The sequence below is a fragment of the Ascidiella aspersa genome, chromosome 3 (assembly GCF_963924565.1).
Source record: "Ascidiella aspersa chromosome 3, kaAscAspe10.2, whole genome shotgun sequence".
In the NCBI taxonomy this organism is placed as follows: Eukaryota; Metazoa; Chordata; class Ascidiacea; order Phlebobranchia; family Ascidiidae; genus Ascidiella; species Ascidiella aspersa.
Genome location: NC_139449.1, coordinates 34,115,019 through 34,134,204, shown reverse-complemented (window position 1 = coordinate 34,134,204; position 19,186 = coordinate 34,115,019). Strand labels below are relative to the sequence as shown.

General features: G+C 37.7%; 2 protein-coding genes and 1 long non-coding RNA gene across 3 annotated transcripts in view; 1 reads left to right on the top strand and 2 right to left on the bottom strand.

Moving 5' to 3' along the window:
- The window catches only part of LOC146162637 (E3 ubiquitin-protein ligase UBR5-like), a 49,390-nt gene that overhangs the window by 5,956 nt on the left and 24,248 nt on the right, over nt 1–19,186 (bottom strand). The window lies entirely within an intron of this gene.
- LOC146162639 (uncharacterized) lies at nt 11,339–13,331 on the bottom strand. Its single transcript, XR_014494718.1, has 3 exons — nt 12,884–13,331; nt 12,469–12,606; nt 11,339–11,553 (listed from the first exon to the last, which is right to left on the bottom strand). It is a non-coding gene; the product is annotated as an uncharacterized LOC146162639 (long non-coding RNA).
- Nucleotides 15,445–17,268, top strand: LOC146162638 (uncharacterized). Its single transcript, XM_083385259.1, has 4 exons — nt 15,445–15,555; nt 15,627–15,750; nt 15,917–16,170; nt 16,915–17,268. Exons 1-4 carry the CDS (start codon nt 15,445–15,447, stop codon nt 17,098–17,100), a joined length of 675 nt encoding a protein of 224 aa, XP_083241385.1. The 3' UTR covers nt 17,101–17,268.

The window sequence follows — 19,186 nt, the reverse complement described above, 5'->3', positions numbered from 1 at the left end:
TTTTGTGAAATGCGAGAGCAAGTCATTTTTGTTCGAAATCCCTGTTTTCCTTATTATGTCCGTGAATACGCCAGGGGCGCTGTGAGGTTTACCAGAAGAATCCCAACTTGTGACACCTGCCAGTTGCCTCTGTCGCCTGCCACGCTGCAAGCACATCAGAGGCCCACCACTGTCGCCCTGTGCACAACAAGGAGTTTACTGATTGCTATTCGGACAAATTCAAGTCTAGTTATAGACAAAGCCAGTGACAGGGACGCCGGAGCGATTTCAGGGCATTGGGGGCGACTTTTTTGGTAAAGGCAACATAGACCGCAGGATAAACAAACCCATAATTTTGAGGTAGAAAATGATCTGCAAAATACAGCGGTAAAATATTACTTTGAAATTTATAATACTCTGTCCATATATATTCAAAATGGTCGTCGGTCAAATCTGGACATAACATTAAAAGTTTAACGGAGCTATTTTTTCAAATTACACCACAAACTAGATTAAGGATTTCGTTTATTGCGTTTCCCGAAACTATTGTTTTTTTTTACACCTTTTTATTGTGTTTTTGACGACGCTATGTGGACTTAAACTTTACACCAAACAAACGCAACTTTGCGCGAACGCTTTTTTCAATATAATTAAAAATAATGTTTCTTACTTAGGTTTGTTTTTGCTTAAATAGTTTTTTAGCTCAATGTTACCTTTTTGTTTTTGCTAATCAAAATATCTCTAAGGATCAGACAAGTTTATCGATTTCAATAATTTAAAGTTATATATTTTTCGCAAATGGCTAGATGTGAATTTAATTTTTTTCCTAATGACTTGTTTATAACACCGTAAAATTGTGAAAAGTTTGCTGCTAGTCCAAGTATTTCAGTTGTAGATTGTTTATTGGCTTTTCAGGATCGCGATCGCCGAACCGAACACCTTTTGTGTTATTATGTGTGACGTTACGAGGTGTTAGACCTCCTTGTCAAGGCAGGGTGCAGGTTGTTGCATATCTATACCTTTGTATATATGATAGTGCAAGTAATTGACTTAAAGCCATTATTACAGCACTGATATAAAAGGCTGCTACCAGGCGTGATATTTTTCCAATAGCCCCTCTGGTAATTTTTAAGGTTCTTTAAAATTTGGTTATTTGTTTTCAATTTTTGTACTATATTGAGAAAAAAAAAATAATGTTTTTTTGATTAAATTTTTCTGTTTTAAACAGTCGCCACTTGCGCCGCTCCGGCGAGGCTGAACCCTGACCGTGATTGAATTCGAGTTAATGAAGCAAAATACATTACAGAAAAAGGCTCACCGTTTTGAGATAAAACAGTCTCAGTTTCAACAGCTTTGCCAGAGGTATTAATGCTCCTGGAAAAAACATACAAAAACAATTTAGATTCATTGCAAATATGAGCAACATACTTACTGACTGTTACTGATGGTTAATGACGATTGAAACACTTTTACAACTTTTCTTACTAATTCCAATCGGTATTCAACTTTTAACCTTATATTTATGACAGGTCTGCAATTTAAAATCCCTTTCAAACAAAGCTATTCTTCAAATATCAGATCTCTTTTGACCCACAAACAAATGCTCACCGGGTGATCCGAGTCGAGTTCTGACCCGTAGGATAAAATCTGGTTTGCAAATCGATCCAAATCTTCGATTCTTTGTGGAAACCAAGGAGCAATGTGGTATTGTGACGTCAGCTGCCAAGAACCATGAACAAACGTATGGTTGAAAGGGGGTTCAAACAACCTTTTTTTAAATAACCAATCAAAAACACGCCTTGTGCGGCCAAACTTTATTTTTATTCATCCGCTACATGGCAGCAAAGGTACAAGTCACAAGTTGTTCCAACATCGGATGTCTACAGCAAAACCCTGCTGCCGCAAACTTCAGTCAACCGCGGAAAAGTTTCACCCAGAACCACAGTAATTTATGAAGGATCGGGTGGTAGTTTAGTAACTGCAAAATTTGGTGAATTTTTTGTGATTGGCAAGATTTGGAGCTACTAATTTTGATAAGTTCATGGTGTCTCATATTCGCATTTTTACGGCGAGCCGGAATATAATACAATTATTACTTATAATATTGAACACAACTTTTCACATTTAAGTTTAACAATTTACGTAAAACATAACGACATTTAGCGTTTACAGCCGAAAAGCCTTCAACAGGTGATAAATAATAAGGTGGCGTTTGCCAAAACTATAAACCAACATTTTTCCAACAAAGAGCTTCCCGACGCGCTAACGACGCTCGACGAAGTAGTATTGAATCCTATTTGATCGGGCCGTCGTAGCAAGCACTTAACGCGTCGGGAGAGCCGCAAAAATTCGCTTCTCTTCGTATGCTCTGACGCGGTGTGCAATGTGCATTGGCATACGTGAGCGCTCGTCGGCGTCGCGTCGGAAGGCGCTGACGACATGATAACGACGGTGGTGTGCATTGGGCTTAATTGACTTAAAATGTTAAGTTATGCCATAGGCGTTGTCGGGATGTCTGTCTGAGGAGCCTGGCAAAAAACGAAAATACCCATAAACAGTAACATTTTAATTCTTTCTGAAAGTTTGGATTAGGGATCTAGGCCCCCAATTGGCTACGCGCATTTTTTTTCATAAGAAACCCTCTATAAGAAACTGAGTACTCGGATTTCATAGATTCTTTTTTCTATTGTTCTCTAAAATAATAGAAAACAATTGAAAATTTTAGAAACTTTAAGTACTCGTCTTAAGCCAAGTTTCTTATAAAAAATGCGTGTACAACGCTGCTTTATGATTTCCGTCGCATAATATGTAACGTTGTGAAATTTTCATGAAAGGGGCACTTTTGCCCTTTTGCGCGCTTTGAAAAAAATGCAAAATTGCCTCAGGTTATATTAAAGCCACAACCTTTGGAATTCGTCAAATACGGCATTATCAATGCAAGAATACGTTTCGACTTACGCAAGTGAACATTCCGAAACCTTATAAGAGAAAGCCGGGTCACACCAGGCGCAATGACCGAGTAGATGGAAGAACCATACAAGGAGAGTTCGTCAAATATGGCTACACTTACCAACGGAACGAGTCGTTTCAAATGCTATATAAGAACGACAATTCACAGCATCTACACACAAATTCAAAGGTATCTCAAGGAAGATGATAAACTACAACTACAGAAGAATGCTTCAACTCGGCGTTTCAATTCTAGTTTTGCTGCAAGTTTGCAATTCCCTCGCCTACGGACAAGTTCATTCCAACGACTTATTGGTGTGCAAACCAATTGGAAGCTTGTTCGAGATGCAACAATTCAACACCGGAGGGAGCTCAACACCACTGAGGGGAAGTCCAGGACCTCCAGGGCGGAGAGGCCCGAGGGGCTTAGCTGGCCGATTGGCCCCACAGGACCACAACCAACTGTTGATTGGAACAGAATTGAACAAAAAATTGACGAGAAAATTAAAGGTTAGATTCTTGCGTAAAAATTGTTTGAACAGTAACATCTAAACGTAACCCCTCTTGTAAAGATTGGAAGTAAATATATTACAAAATACTGTGTATGATATAGCAACTTAAACGATAAATGTATTTCCATTTGTTAATCGCTTTAATAATTTTTATGATGGTTTAGAACTGACACAATGCCCTGGGGTTGTTTTTAACGGATCTTGCTTCTGGCTTCCACAAACTGTTGCATCTAAGGAGGACGGACAAGGCAAAACTGCGGCAGAAAGACTTTGTCGGTTTTACAACGGAACTCTGGTTGATATTGAGAGCCAGAAAATGTACGAGGCGCTGTATTCTTACATTCAGCATGCCTGGAATATATACTTGGACCAACGAACCTACAATGCCGCGAATGTTTGGTTGGCGTCAACTTACGAGGTGGGTGATTCTAACTTAAAACTTAATAAATGTTGCGGTTCATCCTAATACATAAGTTCGTTGTATAGTTACCAATGCGACTTCAAACGGTTACGCAACTGTATTTGTGTAAAATTCCACCGAAGCTTCCACTGAATTTTAAAGGACAGTCAGGAATACTTCGGTTTAAACCACGCATTGTTGTATAAAGAACTGTATTTGTGTTTTGGCGTCGTTATTCACCCGTTCTAGGCGTTTCTGTGCTCTGTGGTTGTAGGCTACATTTTTATCTGTACTCAAATGCGTCACGCAATCCTATATCTGTGCTCAATGCGTCACAACCATTTTAGTTGTTTCAATTAGTTCATAAAAATACCAAAGAGCTATCATTTCATCAAAATAACCAACGCGATAATTGCAAATAACCACCAAATACACGCATCAAATACTGGTTAATAAATGATTAATAACACATTTGTCCAAATCAGAAATTTACAGCTGAAAACTAAAGCAAAATCGAAGTTAGACCAATCTAAGACGTTAAACATGTTTCATAAAGATTATTGCAGTATTTATTATTACAATTTTTCGGCATTTTTGCATTTTGTAAACGAATTTGATTTTAAATAAGTTTGACAAATTTTGACCCTTTAAATTTTAACAAAATTTTGACTTAGTTTTAACAAAAGTTTTGACTTCGCTTAAGTTAATCGCCCTAATTATTACACTGTGGTGGGCAAAATAAATTCCCGCTTATTTGCACAGAATGGAGAAATACGAAGTTCAACTGGTGGGAGTGTTTACGTGCGTTGGTATCCGACATATCCAAAAAGTTCGGGCCAAGCAATGATTTGGACTATTGCTTCAAATCCATCAAGAGGAACTAAAATAGGCATTTTTAACTATGCAAATCACAACCACCAATGGCCTGTTGCGTTTTGTCGTATTTAAACATCAAACTAGTATTTTTGGTCAACGACCAAACGAAACGCAAAGTAGATTTCAAATTCAACGAAATGCAAGCAGATTTATAATAAATTGGCCTTCAACAAATAAATTTCTACTTCGATTTCGAATTATATTAAACCCCAACGTATACCGTCTTTTCAAATAGATTCAATATTTCTTTTAAAGGAACAAATCAGCTCCTATATTGAATGAATAAACCAACTTTATTCGATTTTCGTACTCTATTAGTTAGGTTTTAATTGCTTTCTGCATAATTGAACTTTACAGATGATTGACAGGAGGCATGATGTCGCGCGACAATAATATGGCGTTTATTAACCACTTGCTTATCGCATGTTGAGCAGTAAAATACTTTCTTCATTTTAAGTGTTTGCGTTGTTATGGTTATTATACAATGAAAATAAACGATTAATTACTTCTGATTGACGTTATAGCAACACCAAAGTTCTATCCGCTCAAGCATGCTCAGAATAGTTTGATCTCACCCTGAGCACAGCCATTGGTTGCGTGGAGCCGCATCTCCTCTTCAAGTGCTGATTCAAGCTCTTGAATGTCTGCTGGATGAGCGAGAGGCGTCAACTCTCCACGTGCAGCTGAAGGTCGACGGTCTGCGACGTGCGTATACACGCTCCGTGCCCTTGCGGAACTTCGCCTCAGTAACGTATTCTGTGGCGAATTTCGATTGTAAATGTTATGATTCTTAATAACAAACATTTAGCTATAATTCTGGTCGAACACAGAGTAATTACTATACATAGTAATGACGACGAGTTTTATATTTGTTCGAGAATGTATTATATAATTACTTATTCGCACATTTCATAAACCCTATACCTAGTCGGTCTTGCAACTGAATTTAATACATCTACGAGAAAGGAAAACCTTTTTAGTAACAACCTAGCTATTTAGTGTCCCCACATATGGCAAGCTTTAAATACCCTAACAGCTAAGACTGATGGAAGCAAAATCAATAAAAAGATTTCACTTTGAGTCGGATCTGAACACGACCCAAAATTTAGCGCTAATTTTAACGGAAGACAAATAATGCAGCATAGACCCCGGGCTAACAAAAATTATGTATTCAAACAGTGAAGAACCTACCTTCGAGGTTAGTTTGCTAGATCGATACGTTTAGCGATTATTCCGATTTTTGAAAACCAAATCGCATTTTTACCTGGTATCATTGGCCTGCATAATACAAACCCTGACGTGGCTTTTTTACGAAGGCGAAATCAGATCTCATACATTTTTGATTGTTAGGCCTGCGTTATATGTTGATAACAATTTACAGTTCTTGATAAGAAGAGCCTATTAACAAACAGAATCAATATCGCTCTTTACCTGGATGCCGCGCCATTACGACTTAAGTGTGAGTAGGCCAGGGCTGCGGAGTCGAACTAGACGGAGTCAGTTTGTTTTGCTGTAGTCGAATTCGGGACTCGAGTAAGACAACGTAAAACTACCCGAGTCCAAAGTCCGAAGGCGGCAAAATGTAAGTTGTAAAAGTGTAATCGAAAATCGTGAAATATGCTTAAACGTTGTATTGTCTGTGGATCAATTATGACACCCATATGAGTTGATTGCAGAATACCCACCCTAATTTAGTTGCGTAAATGGGTAAAATACAAGCAGTAGAGTCGGACTCGGGTTATTTTTAAGACTCCGCAGCCCTGGTGTATAGGCCTATAGGAGGTTTGTGCCAACAGACCGGAAATATTTTACGTCAACAAGCCGTTTTTAATAACGACGCTGAGAAAAACGTACCAAAAAACGTTTACGACTGAATTGGCTTACAAAATTTTATACAATATAGTTCTTCCTCGGTAGTAGTGTAGCGCACGGCTATTTACCGACTAAGAGATTTTGTGTTTATTGTGCAATTTACGCTGTAACGGCTTATGCCCCAGATTTTTTGTCTACTCGCACCAAAGTGTAAATGCTAAATGTGCTGTTCCGCGATTATCTCGGCGGTCAGCAGTTCGATTGTGTGTGGCTACTTAAGGCCGCTATCCGCTTGTAAACGGGACCTCTTCTCAGTTAACGTGTTGTGCGGTTGACAGCGCTGTGCGGTTCTGTGTTGTTAGCAGTGCTGTGTTGTTAACAGTGTTGATTGTTCGCCTTCTATAGTTTCAACTGGGTGTTTCGCTTATCAGATAATACAATTAATAATCACCAGAGGTATTGTGGTTGGCTAACGAGTTACACGCACGCAACCTTCAAGCAACCTTGAAACGAGAGTCGGAGGCTTCAACTAAACCAATCTCGTGCCCCACAGCAGCCTATGTGTGGTTTGCAGAACCGGGCCATGCTCATCCAGGCGAAACTTTGTTTAGGATTCTGCGATCAACTACAACATATAACCACGTTAAGTGAATAGAATCACAAATAACAATATGTAGTAGTGAGTTAAGCCACAGCTTGCAAAGTAGGCTATCGATATTATATTTAGGCCTACTCAGCAATCGTTACAAAGCTTGGTTGCAAACTATAAAAGTATAAATACCGTTGTTATGATTTTTTTTGTCTACAAAATGTTATTCACGATATTACCGGAATAACATCGTGGATGGATAATGACATTGATTATGTTGGTTTGACAAATACATTGTGACAAGAGACAACAATTAATCGATTGGATTTATATGGCGGAAGAGGTATGGCGTTATTTATCGCAAAATGTATATCCATGCCATTTTATTAACAGTGGCGACCAAAGTAGGCCTACGTGACGCGATTGCATAAATGGAGTTTCTGTAGAAGAACTACCGATGCACTGACACTATAAAGTTCGGTAATTTTAATGGCACCTGTACAAAACGCTCAACTGTACATTACTTGCGAAATGCCAATGTGTGTGCTCATATGTTTTCATGAAACTGTAGAAACCCGCCTCAGGTGAAATTGACCCAACAGAACCTTGGGAATTCGACAAATAAGGCTCCATGTGTCAAACGACGTTCTGACGTAAGCAAATGAACATTGCGTAACCTTATAAGAGTGCAGACTGTTTCACAACGCGAGCAAAACAACTTTCAAATGCGAGCAAAACAACTTCAGCTGGCATGAACCATAAATAGAGTGTTCGCCATATAAGGTTGAGTATACGAACGAAACCTGTCTTTCCAAAGTCTATAAAAGTACGGCGAATCACAGCACCGACACACAACCTCGAAGGCAATCTCAAGGAGAAACTACAACAACAAAAGAATGCTTCAATTTTGCGCTGCATTTCTAGTTTTGCTGCAAGCCTGCAGTTCAGTCGCCTACGGCCAAGTTCAGTCCAACGACTACTTGGTGTGCAAACCAATTGGCAGCTTGTTCGAGATGCAACAATTCAGCACCGGAGGGAACTCAACGCCCCTGAGGGGAAGTCCAGGACCTCCAGGCCGAAGAGGCCCGAGAGGCCTAGCTGGCCCGATTGGCCCAACAGGACCACAACCAACTGTTGATTGGAAAAGAATTGAACGAAAAATCGACGAGAAAATTAAAGGTTAGAATGTTAGTCAAAGTTATTTGAATAAACTAAAATACATATTCACATAATTTTTCTGTATTAAGTATACATTTTATGTTTCAGAATGGTCGCAGTGTCCTGGCGTTGTATTCAACGGATCTTGTTTCTGGCTTCCACAAACCGTTGCATCTTATAAGGACGGAAAGGGCAAAGTTGCAGCAGAAAGTCTTTGTCGATTTCACAACGGAACTCTGGTAGACATTGAAAGTGAGGAAATGTACGAGGCGCTGTATTCGTACATACAGCGTGCGTGGAACTTGTATGTGGACTACCCAAATAATAACTTCGTGGAAGTTTGGTTGGCGTCAAGATACGAGGTGGGTGGATTTTTGCTTTGTTCGGCAATACATAAATTTACATTTAACTAGCACAAAAATACATATCCTTAATGCATTTACTTTTCATTTTGTTCTAAAGCAAACAGCAGTTTAAAATACCCTACAGCAGGGGTCTCCAACCTTTTTAATTAGCGATCCAAGTTTAACAAAAATGAAATCGGAATTTACATTGCGACCCCATATTGTTTTCAGATATCAATGTAAAAATATTTTAAATAGTTCCAACAAAGTAACACGAGCGAATATGCGTGAATTATTCAATTCCAGAGAACTGTGGGTACACATTTGCAAAAAAAAGATTACTTTGGGGAAGTTATATTTAACAAATGAATTTGTATTTAACACAAGAAAAAATTGGTTCAACAATATATCCACTGATGTTTTGCAAACGCGGCTTCGCTTTGTATAAGCTTAACCGCATGTCATGCTCTACTTCCAAGCGATTACGATGTTTCTTTTTTTAATACGCTTATTGCGTTGAATCCCACTTCACAAACCATGTGGTTAAAAACAGACGGATCGGTATCATTTAATAATCTAATTCAAGGGATGTCCAACGGAAACATGCCGACGTGCCAATTTTTAACTTATTACTTTTTCCAGTGCCAAAGTTTAGCAACTAATTTTTTTCTAATACCAAAAGCGCTTTTATACAAAAAAACAAAACAGTATAATGTTACAATATCAGAAGTAATTGTTTGTATCGTAATTGCTGGAATTGTTTTATATTTGTGAATAAACAATGACAATTGGCTGTTTAACAAATTTAGCTTTTTTGACAATTTGCCATTTTTTATTAGGTCGCGTGCCTTATGATGGACACCCTTGATCTAATTAGACAGAGTCTGAAGTCGGGACGTTGATTGTATCGAAGTCCAAAAGTAAATATTCGCTGAAACCGTTGAATATTTTACTTTAAACGAGTTATACGAAATGCGTTTTGCTGCATCCACTTTCATAATTAGGAATCTAAAGGCTAATTCTTATATATGCAAACCACCATGCCTAATGTTAATAACAAGATTTGACGTTTTGAAAATCCAGTCCTTTTAAAACTCAATAAAAGAATTTCGCAATAAAACAATTTGCGAAAGTGCGACACTCGCTGCGCTTAATCTTAGAAACTAATTTTTCTTAAATGTCAAGTTAGCTGATTGAGCAGCTCTTAAGAGCCTAAAATCATTTTTATGTAGAAGATGCACTCAGTCACGTTTATTAGTGTGACGTCATTGTAAAGAAATGCGTAAATAGTAAAAGAGCACGAATATGGTGAGTTATGGCGATCCCACGAAAATTTTAGGCGACCCCAACAGGTTGCAGACCACTGCCCTACAATACACTGAATGTAAAAGACACAAGTTATCAAAATCGGAATTCTACATTTTATCTGCACAGAATGGAGAGCTACGAAGTTCAACTGGTGGAAGTGTTTACGTGCGTTGGTTTCCGGGTCGTCCATCAGGTTCGGGTCAAGCGGTCTATTGGAATATTGCAACAAATCCATCAAGAGGATCTAGTATTGGCATGTCTAATATCAGAGACCTCAACTACCAATTGCCCGTCCCACTTTGTCGCATTAAAACATCAAACTAACATCGACGATTAAAGAACATTTTGCTTTGTAATACTATTAAAAATGTGTCATTTATTAGCCACTTGCTCATCGCATGTTGAGCATTGAAGTGTATTGATCATTTTAAGCGTTTGCGTTATTATATGAATTATACAATGTAAATAAACAATTAACGACGCTCGTTTGAGTTGTAGTAATACTAAAGTTCCATCCGCCTAAACATGCTCAGAGCAGTTTAGAATATTACCCTAAGCACAGCTATTGGTTGCGTGGAACCGCATCTTCTCTTAAAATGCTGATTCAAGCTCTTGAAGGTTTGTATACGTTCCTTTCCCTTACGGAACTTCACCCCATGGACATTCGCGCACGTTATTCTATACGAATATTAATAAGAGAAAATTTAAACTTGACGAAATCGTTATGACCTTTACACAATATATGGCGAATCACTTTAGGTACTTCGGTAAATGTTAAAACACATTAAAAAATATTAGCAATTGTGCAGAAAAAATACTTGCACATTAATAACAATGAGTTATACTTCAACAATAAAACTCTAAGTTCAAAAACCAGAGTAAAACCAGGATCAGACTTTTGTGAAAGAAATGTATATTTCATCCTTTTCTGGCATTGTCAGTTCCTATAAGTAAAATACATAGGCTATACAAAAAAATTAGTAGTACAATTATTAAAAAAATCTTAAAAACAAAGTTAATCTAAACAGAGTTATATAAAAAGTCTTAAAATAAAGTTATACTTGTCACATGTTCGAGTATAATCCATTTACTACACAATTGACAACTTAAGTAGACAAGTTACAACTTAAGTAGACAAGTTACAACTTAAGTGAAATTTATTTACAAATCTAAAGAAAATTTTTGCAAGTAATAACCTCATACAAATGATTTTTTAGAAATCACATAATCGGCTGTAAAATAACCTTGAATAAATACTAATTATGCATGTATAAATGTTTATAAAATCGTAATATTAAAAAAAATCGAACTTTAACATGGAATATGTTACTTATAGTTAGAAATGACTTGTAAATAATTCAGTTTGCAATTTTAATATTTTATTTTTTGTAAATTATACTACTGTAGAAAGAATAATATTAAATGCAAATATTTGATAGAAAGTTGATTTGTTATTGCCAGTGGTAAATATGGTTACTTTTGGAAATAACATTAACAAGCATTTTGATGTCCCTTACAAAGTCGCATTTGTTAAAAGGGATGAATGAAGTTCAACTGAGGAAAGTAATTAGATAAAATTGTGATCTTCAACATCCATCAGAATCAGGTAATGAAAAGTTGTATAAACTGCAAAACAGAAAACATCTTAAAACAACAAAAAAATAACTAAAATCTATAGTTTTACCAAAAAATAAAGTTTTTAAAATAAAAAAAGCATCTATGAAATGTTTTTTTTAACCCAACTAAACCAACTTCTAAATTTTATTTGGGTGTAAACCAGAGCTTTGGAGCAGGCGTAAATGTTAAATGGCTTCGGCTCTAGCTCCAGAGCTTATTGCTACCACTGCTCCGGCTCCATTAGGTCAACAACTGAGGTTTAAGGATGAACACTTAATTTGCAATATCTATCATTTCAAAATATTCCCAAACAAAACACCTAAATAAAAAAAACTCCACTAAACTAGTTAGAAAAAAGAAGCAACAATTCTCAAATTTGTAAAGGATTGCTGTTAAATAATGTAAATTCAGGCATTAGTAGTAGCATAACATCTTAAAAAATAGATCAAAGCCGGAGAAATTTTTTAAACTAACTGCTTCAACTCTGGTAAAAATGCACAGCTCCGGGGCTCAGGCTCCAAAGCCCTTGTGTAAACCATAGATCGGAGCTGGTCTAGAATCCTACCACTCTTTTGCTCGGGGATTTATATTGCTAACAATATTTGTATTGGTTAGGGTGCAAGTTAGCGTTTGGGTGGGTCAAGTGTTATGATAAAATTTATTCTTCCGTATTCATTTATTTCTTGGAATTTTAATTTTGACAACTGATTTTATTACTGTAAAAAAGTGATAGCATTCCAGACCAGCACTAATAGATTAAAGTAAACTATTTAACTTGGTATAGAAAGTATTGAAAATATTTGTTTGTACTTAATACGATAAAATTCAGACAATGTGTAAATCATTTGCGTACCAATTAATACGTTAAAAATATGTTAAACAAACACAGCTGAAATATTTAATCCATTTAAAACTGAAACGTACATATACACAATGTGTATTATGTGAAGTCCATTTGAAGAAGTATTGGCCAACGATAACAGCACCCATTTATGTAGTTCACAAGTTGCCTTTGGAAAAGCTCAATAAATTCAGTTATCCTGATCAGGATTGGCAATCTTTCTAAATGAAAAATATGCTTACCTTTAATTTAGAAAATAATAAAATAGTAAAATATTAAAAGTACAATAATACCCTGATATGTAATATAGTTAATTATATATATGTGTTATAGTAGAGGTATGGCAACATTTTTTCTGTTTCTTACCCATTTATTGTTTTTCTTATTCGATTGAAAAAAACAGCACGATCATATTTAAGTGTAAAACAACCTTATTTTTTAAATGTTATTTATGAAGCTGATCCTAAAACAGTGTTTCTAAATTTGTGTAATACTTACCGCTTGGATGTATTTTTAATACACAAATGACATACGACGCTGGTGGAGAACAGTGCTTTTCAATATGGTGCATTGTACACCTCAGGGTGCCAATCTACATTCTGTGGAAGGTGCACACCGGATATTTTTCCAAAGGAATTTGTGTGAACGTCTGTTGGGTACGGGAAGCACTGAAGCAGGTCTAGGGTTGCCAGATTGGAAACTTTGGATATTGCGCGGGGGAGATGTTTTGCAGCTGAAAAAATGCGCGGCTGAAAATAAAATTTCGACTTGAACTTGCGCGGCTGAAAATAAACCATCAGGCTACCGAAAGTTGTAAATTGCGAATTTATATTAAACTTACAGCGTTCATAGAATACTTGAATCACTGCGCAATTTTTGGTTGGTGTGCGGGCGCAGTGCGCAGGTAAATATTTAAAAAGTTGGATAGTATAGCATTTAATATGCAATATTACTCGAAATTGCCTAATTGACGTCACTAAACACGTGACCGTTGTCCACTGATGCGTGACCAAATCGCCGAACTGTGCGTTTTCAGCGTTTCGCAAGCGGTACATCTAAAGTATACAGGATCGCAAGGATCGCTAGGATCGCTCGCAAGGATCGCAAGGATCGCTAGGATCGCTCGCAAGGATCGCAAGGATTGCAAGGATCGCAAGGATCGCTAGGATCGCTCGCAAGGATCGCTAGGATCGCTCGCAAGGATCGCAAGGATCGCTAGGATCGCACGCAAGGATCGCAAGGATCGCTAGGATCGCTCGCAAGGATCGCTCGCTAGGATCGCAAGGATCGCTGGGATCGCTCGCTAGGATCGCTAGGATCGCTAGGATCGCTCGCAAGGATCGCAAGGATCGCAAGGATCGCTAGGATCGCTCGCAAGGATCGCAAGGATCGCTAGGATCGCTAGGATCGCTCGCAAGAATCGCAAGGATCGCTAGGATCGCTCGCAAGGATCGCAAGGATCGCAAGGATCGCAAGGATCGCAAGGATCGCAAGGATCGCTAGGATCGCTCGCAAGGATCGCTAGGATCGCTCGCAAGGATCGCAAGGATCGCTAGGATCGCTCGCAAGGATCGCTAGAATCACAAGGATCGCAAGGATCGCAAGGATCGCTAGGATCGCTCGCAAGGATCTACAGAAAACATTGGCAATAATCCAGATGTAAATTTATGAACTTTCCTTCATAGTTAAAACTTTTTTAAAACCTATGTTACGTCCAATCGCCGGAGAGCGAACTTCAAAACATTTTTTTAACTAACATCCCGACGGGTTTAGGACTTATTCTGATTTAGACGTTATTACGATAGGTATTATAGTTCCGAAATTTGTTTTATTCTGACGTTGGTGTTGTTCTAATTTCAGTTCTATGGCTGGTGTTCCTTTGGCCGTATTAGGACATTTTAGAATGAGCGTAAAACCACAAAACTTGCAAATAATAGGACGTAAAAAGCCAAATTATAGGCGCCTTCGGTGCGTTTATTCAGAAATCGCTTATTTTTTTCGGGTAGCCCAGCATATTTGGTTTTGTTGTCTATTGTCGTTTGTCATATATTTCGTAGGTGTGACCAATGATACTATAATACCATTTATAAAACAGGTGATAAAGAATAAGGTGGCGTTTGCCAAAACTATAAACCAACAATTTTCCAACAAAGAGCTTCCCGACGCGCTAACGACGCCCGACGAAGTAGTATTGAATCCTATTTGATCGGGCCGTCGTAGCAAGCACTTAACGCGTCGGGAGAGCCGCAAAAATTCGCTTCTCTCCGTATGCTCTGACGCGTTGTGCAATGTGCATTGGCATACGTGAGCGCTCGTCGGCGTCGCGTCGGAAGGCGCTGACGACACGATAACGACGGCGGTGTGCATTGGGCTTAATTGACTTAAAAATGTTAATTTATGCCATAGGCGTTGTCAGGTAGTTTGTCTGAAGAGCCTGGCAAAAAACGAAAATACCCATAAACAGTAACATTTTAATTCTTTCTGAAAGTTTGGATTAGGGATCTAGGCCCCCAATTGACTACGCGCATTTTTTTCATAAGAAACCCTCTATAAGAAACTGAGTACTCGGATTTCATAGATTCTTTTGTTCTATTGTTCTCTAAAATAATAGAAAACAATTGAAAATTTTAGAAACTTTAAGTACTCGTCTTAAGCCAAGTTTCTTATAAAAAATGCGTGTACAACGCTGCTTTATGATTTCCGTCGCATAATATGTAACGTTGTGAAATTTTCATGAAAAGGGCACTTTTGCCCTTTTGCGCGCTTTAAAAAAAATGTAAAATTGCCTCAGGTTATATTAAAGCCACAACCTTTGGAATTCGTCAAATACGGCATTATCAATGCAAGAATACGTTTCGACTTACGCAACTGAACATTCCGAAACCTTATAAGAGAAAGCCGGGTCACACCAGGCGCAATGACCGAGTAGATGGAAGAACCATACAAGGAGAGTTCGTCAAATATGGCTACACTTACCAACGGAACGAGTCGTTTCAAATGCTATATAAGAACGACAATTCACAGCAACGTCACTCAAATTCAAAGGTATCTCAAGAAAGATGATAAACTACAACTACAGAAGAATGCTTCAACTTGGCGTTTCAATTCTAGTTTTGCTGCAAGCCTGCAATTCGCTCGCCTACGGACAAGTTCATTCCAACGACTTCTTGGTGTGCAAACCAATTGGAAGCTTGTTCGAGATGCAACAATTCAACACCGGAGGAAGCTCAACAACCAGTAGGGGAAGTCGAGCACCTCCAGGGCGGAGAGGCCCGAGGGGCTTAGCTGGCCGATTGGCCCCACAGGACCACAACCAACTGTTGATTGGAACAGAATTGAACAAAAAATTGACGAGAAAATTAAAGGTTAGATTCTTGCGTAAAAATTGTTTGAACAGTAACATCTAAACGTAACCCCTCTTGTAAAGCTTGGAAGTAAACATAATACAAAATACTGTGTATGATATAGCAATTTGAACGATAAATGTATTTCCATTTGTTAATCGCTTTAACAATTTTTATGATGGTTTAGAACTGACGCAATGCCCTGGGGTTCTTTTTAACGGATCTTGCTTCTGGCTTCCACAAACTGTTGCATCTAAGGAGGACGGACAAGGCAAAGCTGCGGCAGAAAGACTTTGTCGGTTTTACAACGGAACTCTGGTTGATATTGAGAGCCAGAAAATGTACGAGGCGCTGTATTCTTACATTCAGCGTGCCTGGAATACATACTTGGACCAACGAACCTACAATGCCGCGAATGTTTGGTTGGCGTCAACTTACGAGGTGGGTGATTCTAACTTAAAACTTAATAAATGTTGCGGTTCATCCTAATACATAAGTTCGTTGTATAGTTACCAATGCGACTTCAGACGGTTACGCAACTGTATTTGTGTAAAATTCCACCGAAGCTTCCACTGAATTTTAAAGGACAGTCAGGAATACTTCGGTTTAAACCACGCATTGTTGTATGAAGAACTGTATTTGTGTTTTGGCGTCGTTATTCACCCGTTCTAGGCGTTTCTGTGCTCTGTGGTTGTAGGCTACATTTTTATCTGTGCTCAAATGCGTCACGCAATCCTATATCTGTGCTCAATGCGTCACAACTCACAACCATTTTAGTTGTTTAAATTAGTTCATAAAAATACCAAAGAGCTATCATTTCGTCAAAATAACCAACGCGATAATTGCAAATAACCACCAAATACACGCATCAAATACTGATTAATAAATGATTAATAACACATTTGTCCAAATCAGAGATTTACAGCTGAAAACTAAAATCGAAGTTAGACCAACCTAAGACGTTAAACATGTTTAATAAAGATTATTGCAGTATTTATTATTTTGTTACAATTTTTCGGCATTTTTGCATTCTGTAAACGAATTTGACTTTAAATAAGTTTGACAAATTTTAACCGTGTAAATTTTATCTTAATTTTAACAAAAGTTTGGACTTCGGTCAAGTTAAATAATCGCCATAATTATTACATTGTGGTGGGCAAAATAAATTCCCGCTTATTTGCACAGAACGGAGAAATACGAAGTTCAACTGGTGGGAGTGTTTACGTGCGTTGGTATCCGACATATCCAAAAAGTTCGGGCCAAGCAATGATTTGGACTATTGCTACAAATCCATCAAGAGGAACTAAAATAGGCATTTTTAACTATGCAAATCACAACTACCAATGGCCTGTTGCGTTTTGTCGTATTTAAACATCAAACTAGTATTTTTGGTCAACGACCAAACGAAACGCAAAGTAGATTTCAAATTCAACGAAATGCAAGCAGATTTATAATAAATTGGCCGGCACCAAAGCAATTTCTACTTCGATTTCGAATTATATTAAACCCCAACGTATACCGTCTTTTCGAATAGATTCAATATTTCTTTTAAAGGAACAAATCAGCTCCTATATTGAATGAATAAACCAACTTTATTCGATTTTCGTACTCTATTAGTTAGGTTTTAATTGCTTTCTGCATAATTGAACTTTACAGATGATTGACAGGAGTCATGATGTCGCGCGATAACAATATGGCGTTTGTTAACCACTTGCTTATCGCATGTTGAGCAGTAAAATACTTTCTTCATTTTAAGTGTTTGCGTTGTTATGGTTATTATACAATGAAAATAAACGATTAATTACTTCTGATTGACGTTATAGCAACACCAAAGTTCCATCCGCTCAAGCATGCTCAGAGTAGTTTGATCTCACCCTGAGCACAGCCATTGGTTGCGTGGAGCCGCATCTTTTATTGAAGGGCTGATGTAAGCTCTTTAAGGTTTGCTGGACGAGCGAGAGGCGGCAACTCTCCACGTGCAGCTGAAGGTCGACGGTCTGCGACGTGCGTATATACGCTCCGTCGCTCCGTACCCTTGCGGAACTTCGCCTTAGAAACGTATTCTGTGGCAAATTTCGATTGTAAATGTTATAATTCTTAATAACAAACAGTTGGAAATAATGCGGGACAAACACAGAGTAATTACTATGCAGAGTAATGACGACGAGTTATACTTGTTACTTTTCCGAGTAGGCCCTATATATTATATAATTACTTCAATTATAACGAGTAAATCCAGCAGAACCGAAATAGTAGATGGGGAATGACTTTGAAATGAATTTAGCAACAGTTTTCAATAATGAAATAAAACCGTACCTAGTCAGTCTTGTGAATATTCAAATAATTTACAAATAAGTGACAGTTTTTTCAGCAGCAACCTAATTCTTTAATATCCTCACTTTTACGATATTCGGGGACCAATTTTACGATCTCGGTTACACCAATTTTATGACCTTATATATCGTAAATAATAATTTAGCGTGAGTTCTGATTATTTGTATCTTAGCGCTAATGTTCTGCCGCAGTAAGACTATCTGCCTGATTCTCAAAAATACCAAGAAACGTAAATACCATTATTAATTATTGACAACAAAAACGAGCTTAAGCATTACAGTAACTTACATACATTATCGACCAAACAATAAACAACTATAATCAAAGACTTTTACATAACATTTTCCCTTATCATAGAATATATCTTCAAAACGGCAACAATACATAGCGACAAATACACTATACCAATTCCTATATCTGATTACTATCCTAATTATCATCCTAAATGATCCAACATTATCTACACAATAAAAAGTGATATCACATGCTAGTCATACACAGATTCGCGAGGTAAATTGCGTGGTAACCGGCGCCTATGAAATGCACGAATGTTTAAAACCCACTGGGTTACTGAGTGTGTTAATTTAGTATTCCTTAAGTAATTACTAACGGCTAAAGATGTTGCAAGACCGCAACACTCACATACCTTTTAAATGCCCTAACAGTTAAGACTGATGGAAGCAAAATATAAAAAAAAAGAAGATTCACTTTGAGTCGGATCTGAACACGACCCAAAATTTAGCGCTAATTTTAACGGAAGACAATTAATGCAGCATAGACCCCGGGCTAACAAAAATTATGTATTCAAACAGTGAAGAATTTACTTTTAGAGCAGGGGTGGGCAATTATTTTTGACCGCGGGCCGCATGAGAAACTTGAAATGTTGTGGCGGGCCGGGTCAAAAATAGGATCTGAAATACACGCAATATGACGTCAGAAACTCTGATGGTATAAAACGAATAAGGTAACGATTTGTTATTAGTTATTACGTTTGAAGTAATGTGAAACTGTGCAATCTAAAGAAGGTCACAAAACGTCGCGCAATGCGTGAAAAAATTTTGACTATGTTTGTTTTGAACTGCAAAGTTTAATTTAGATTTAGAGGAGGACGTGAAGCATTGAG

Coding starts and splice junctions, on each gene's coding strand:
- LOC146162638 (XM_083385259.1), top strand. CDS start 15,445: ATGATAAACTACAACTACAGAAGAATGCTTCAACTTGGCGTTTCAATT. Junction 15,556..15,626: donor TTCATTCCAACGACTTCTTG/GTGTGCAAACCA, acceptor AACAACCAGTAG/GGGAAGTCGAGCACCTCCAG. Junction 15,751..15,916: donor AATTGACGAGAAAATTAAAG/GTTAGATTCTTG, acceptor ATGATGGTTTAG/AACTGACGCAATGCCCTGGG.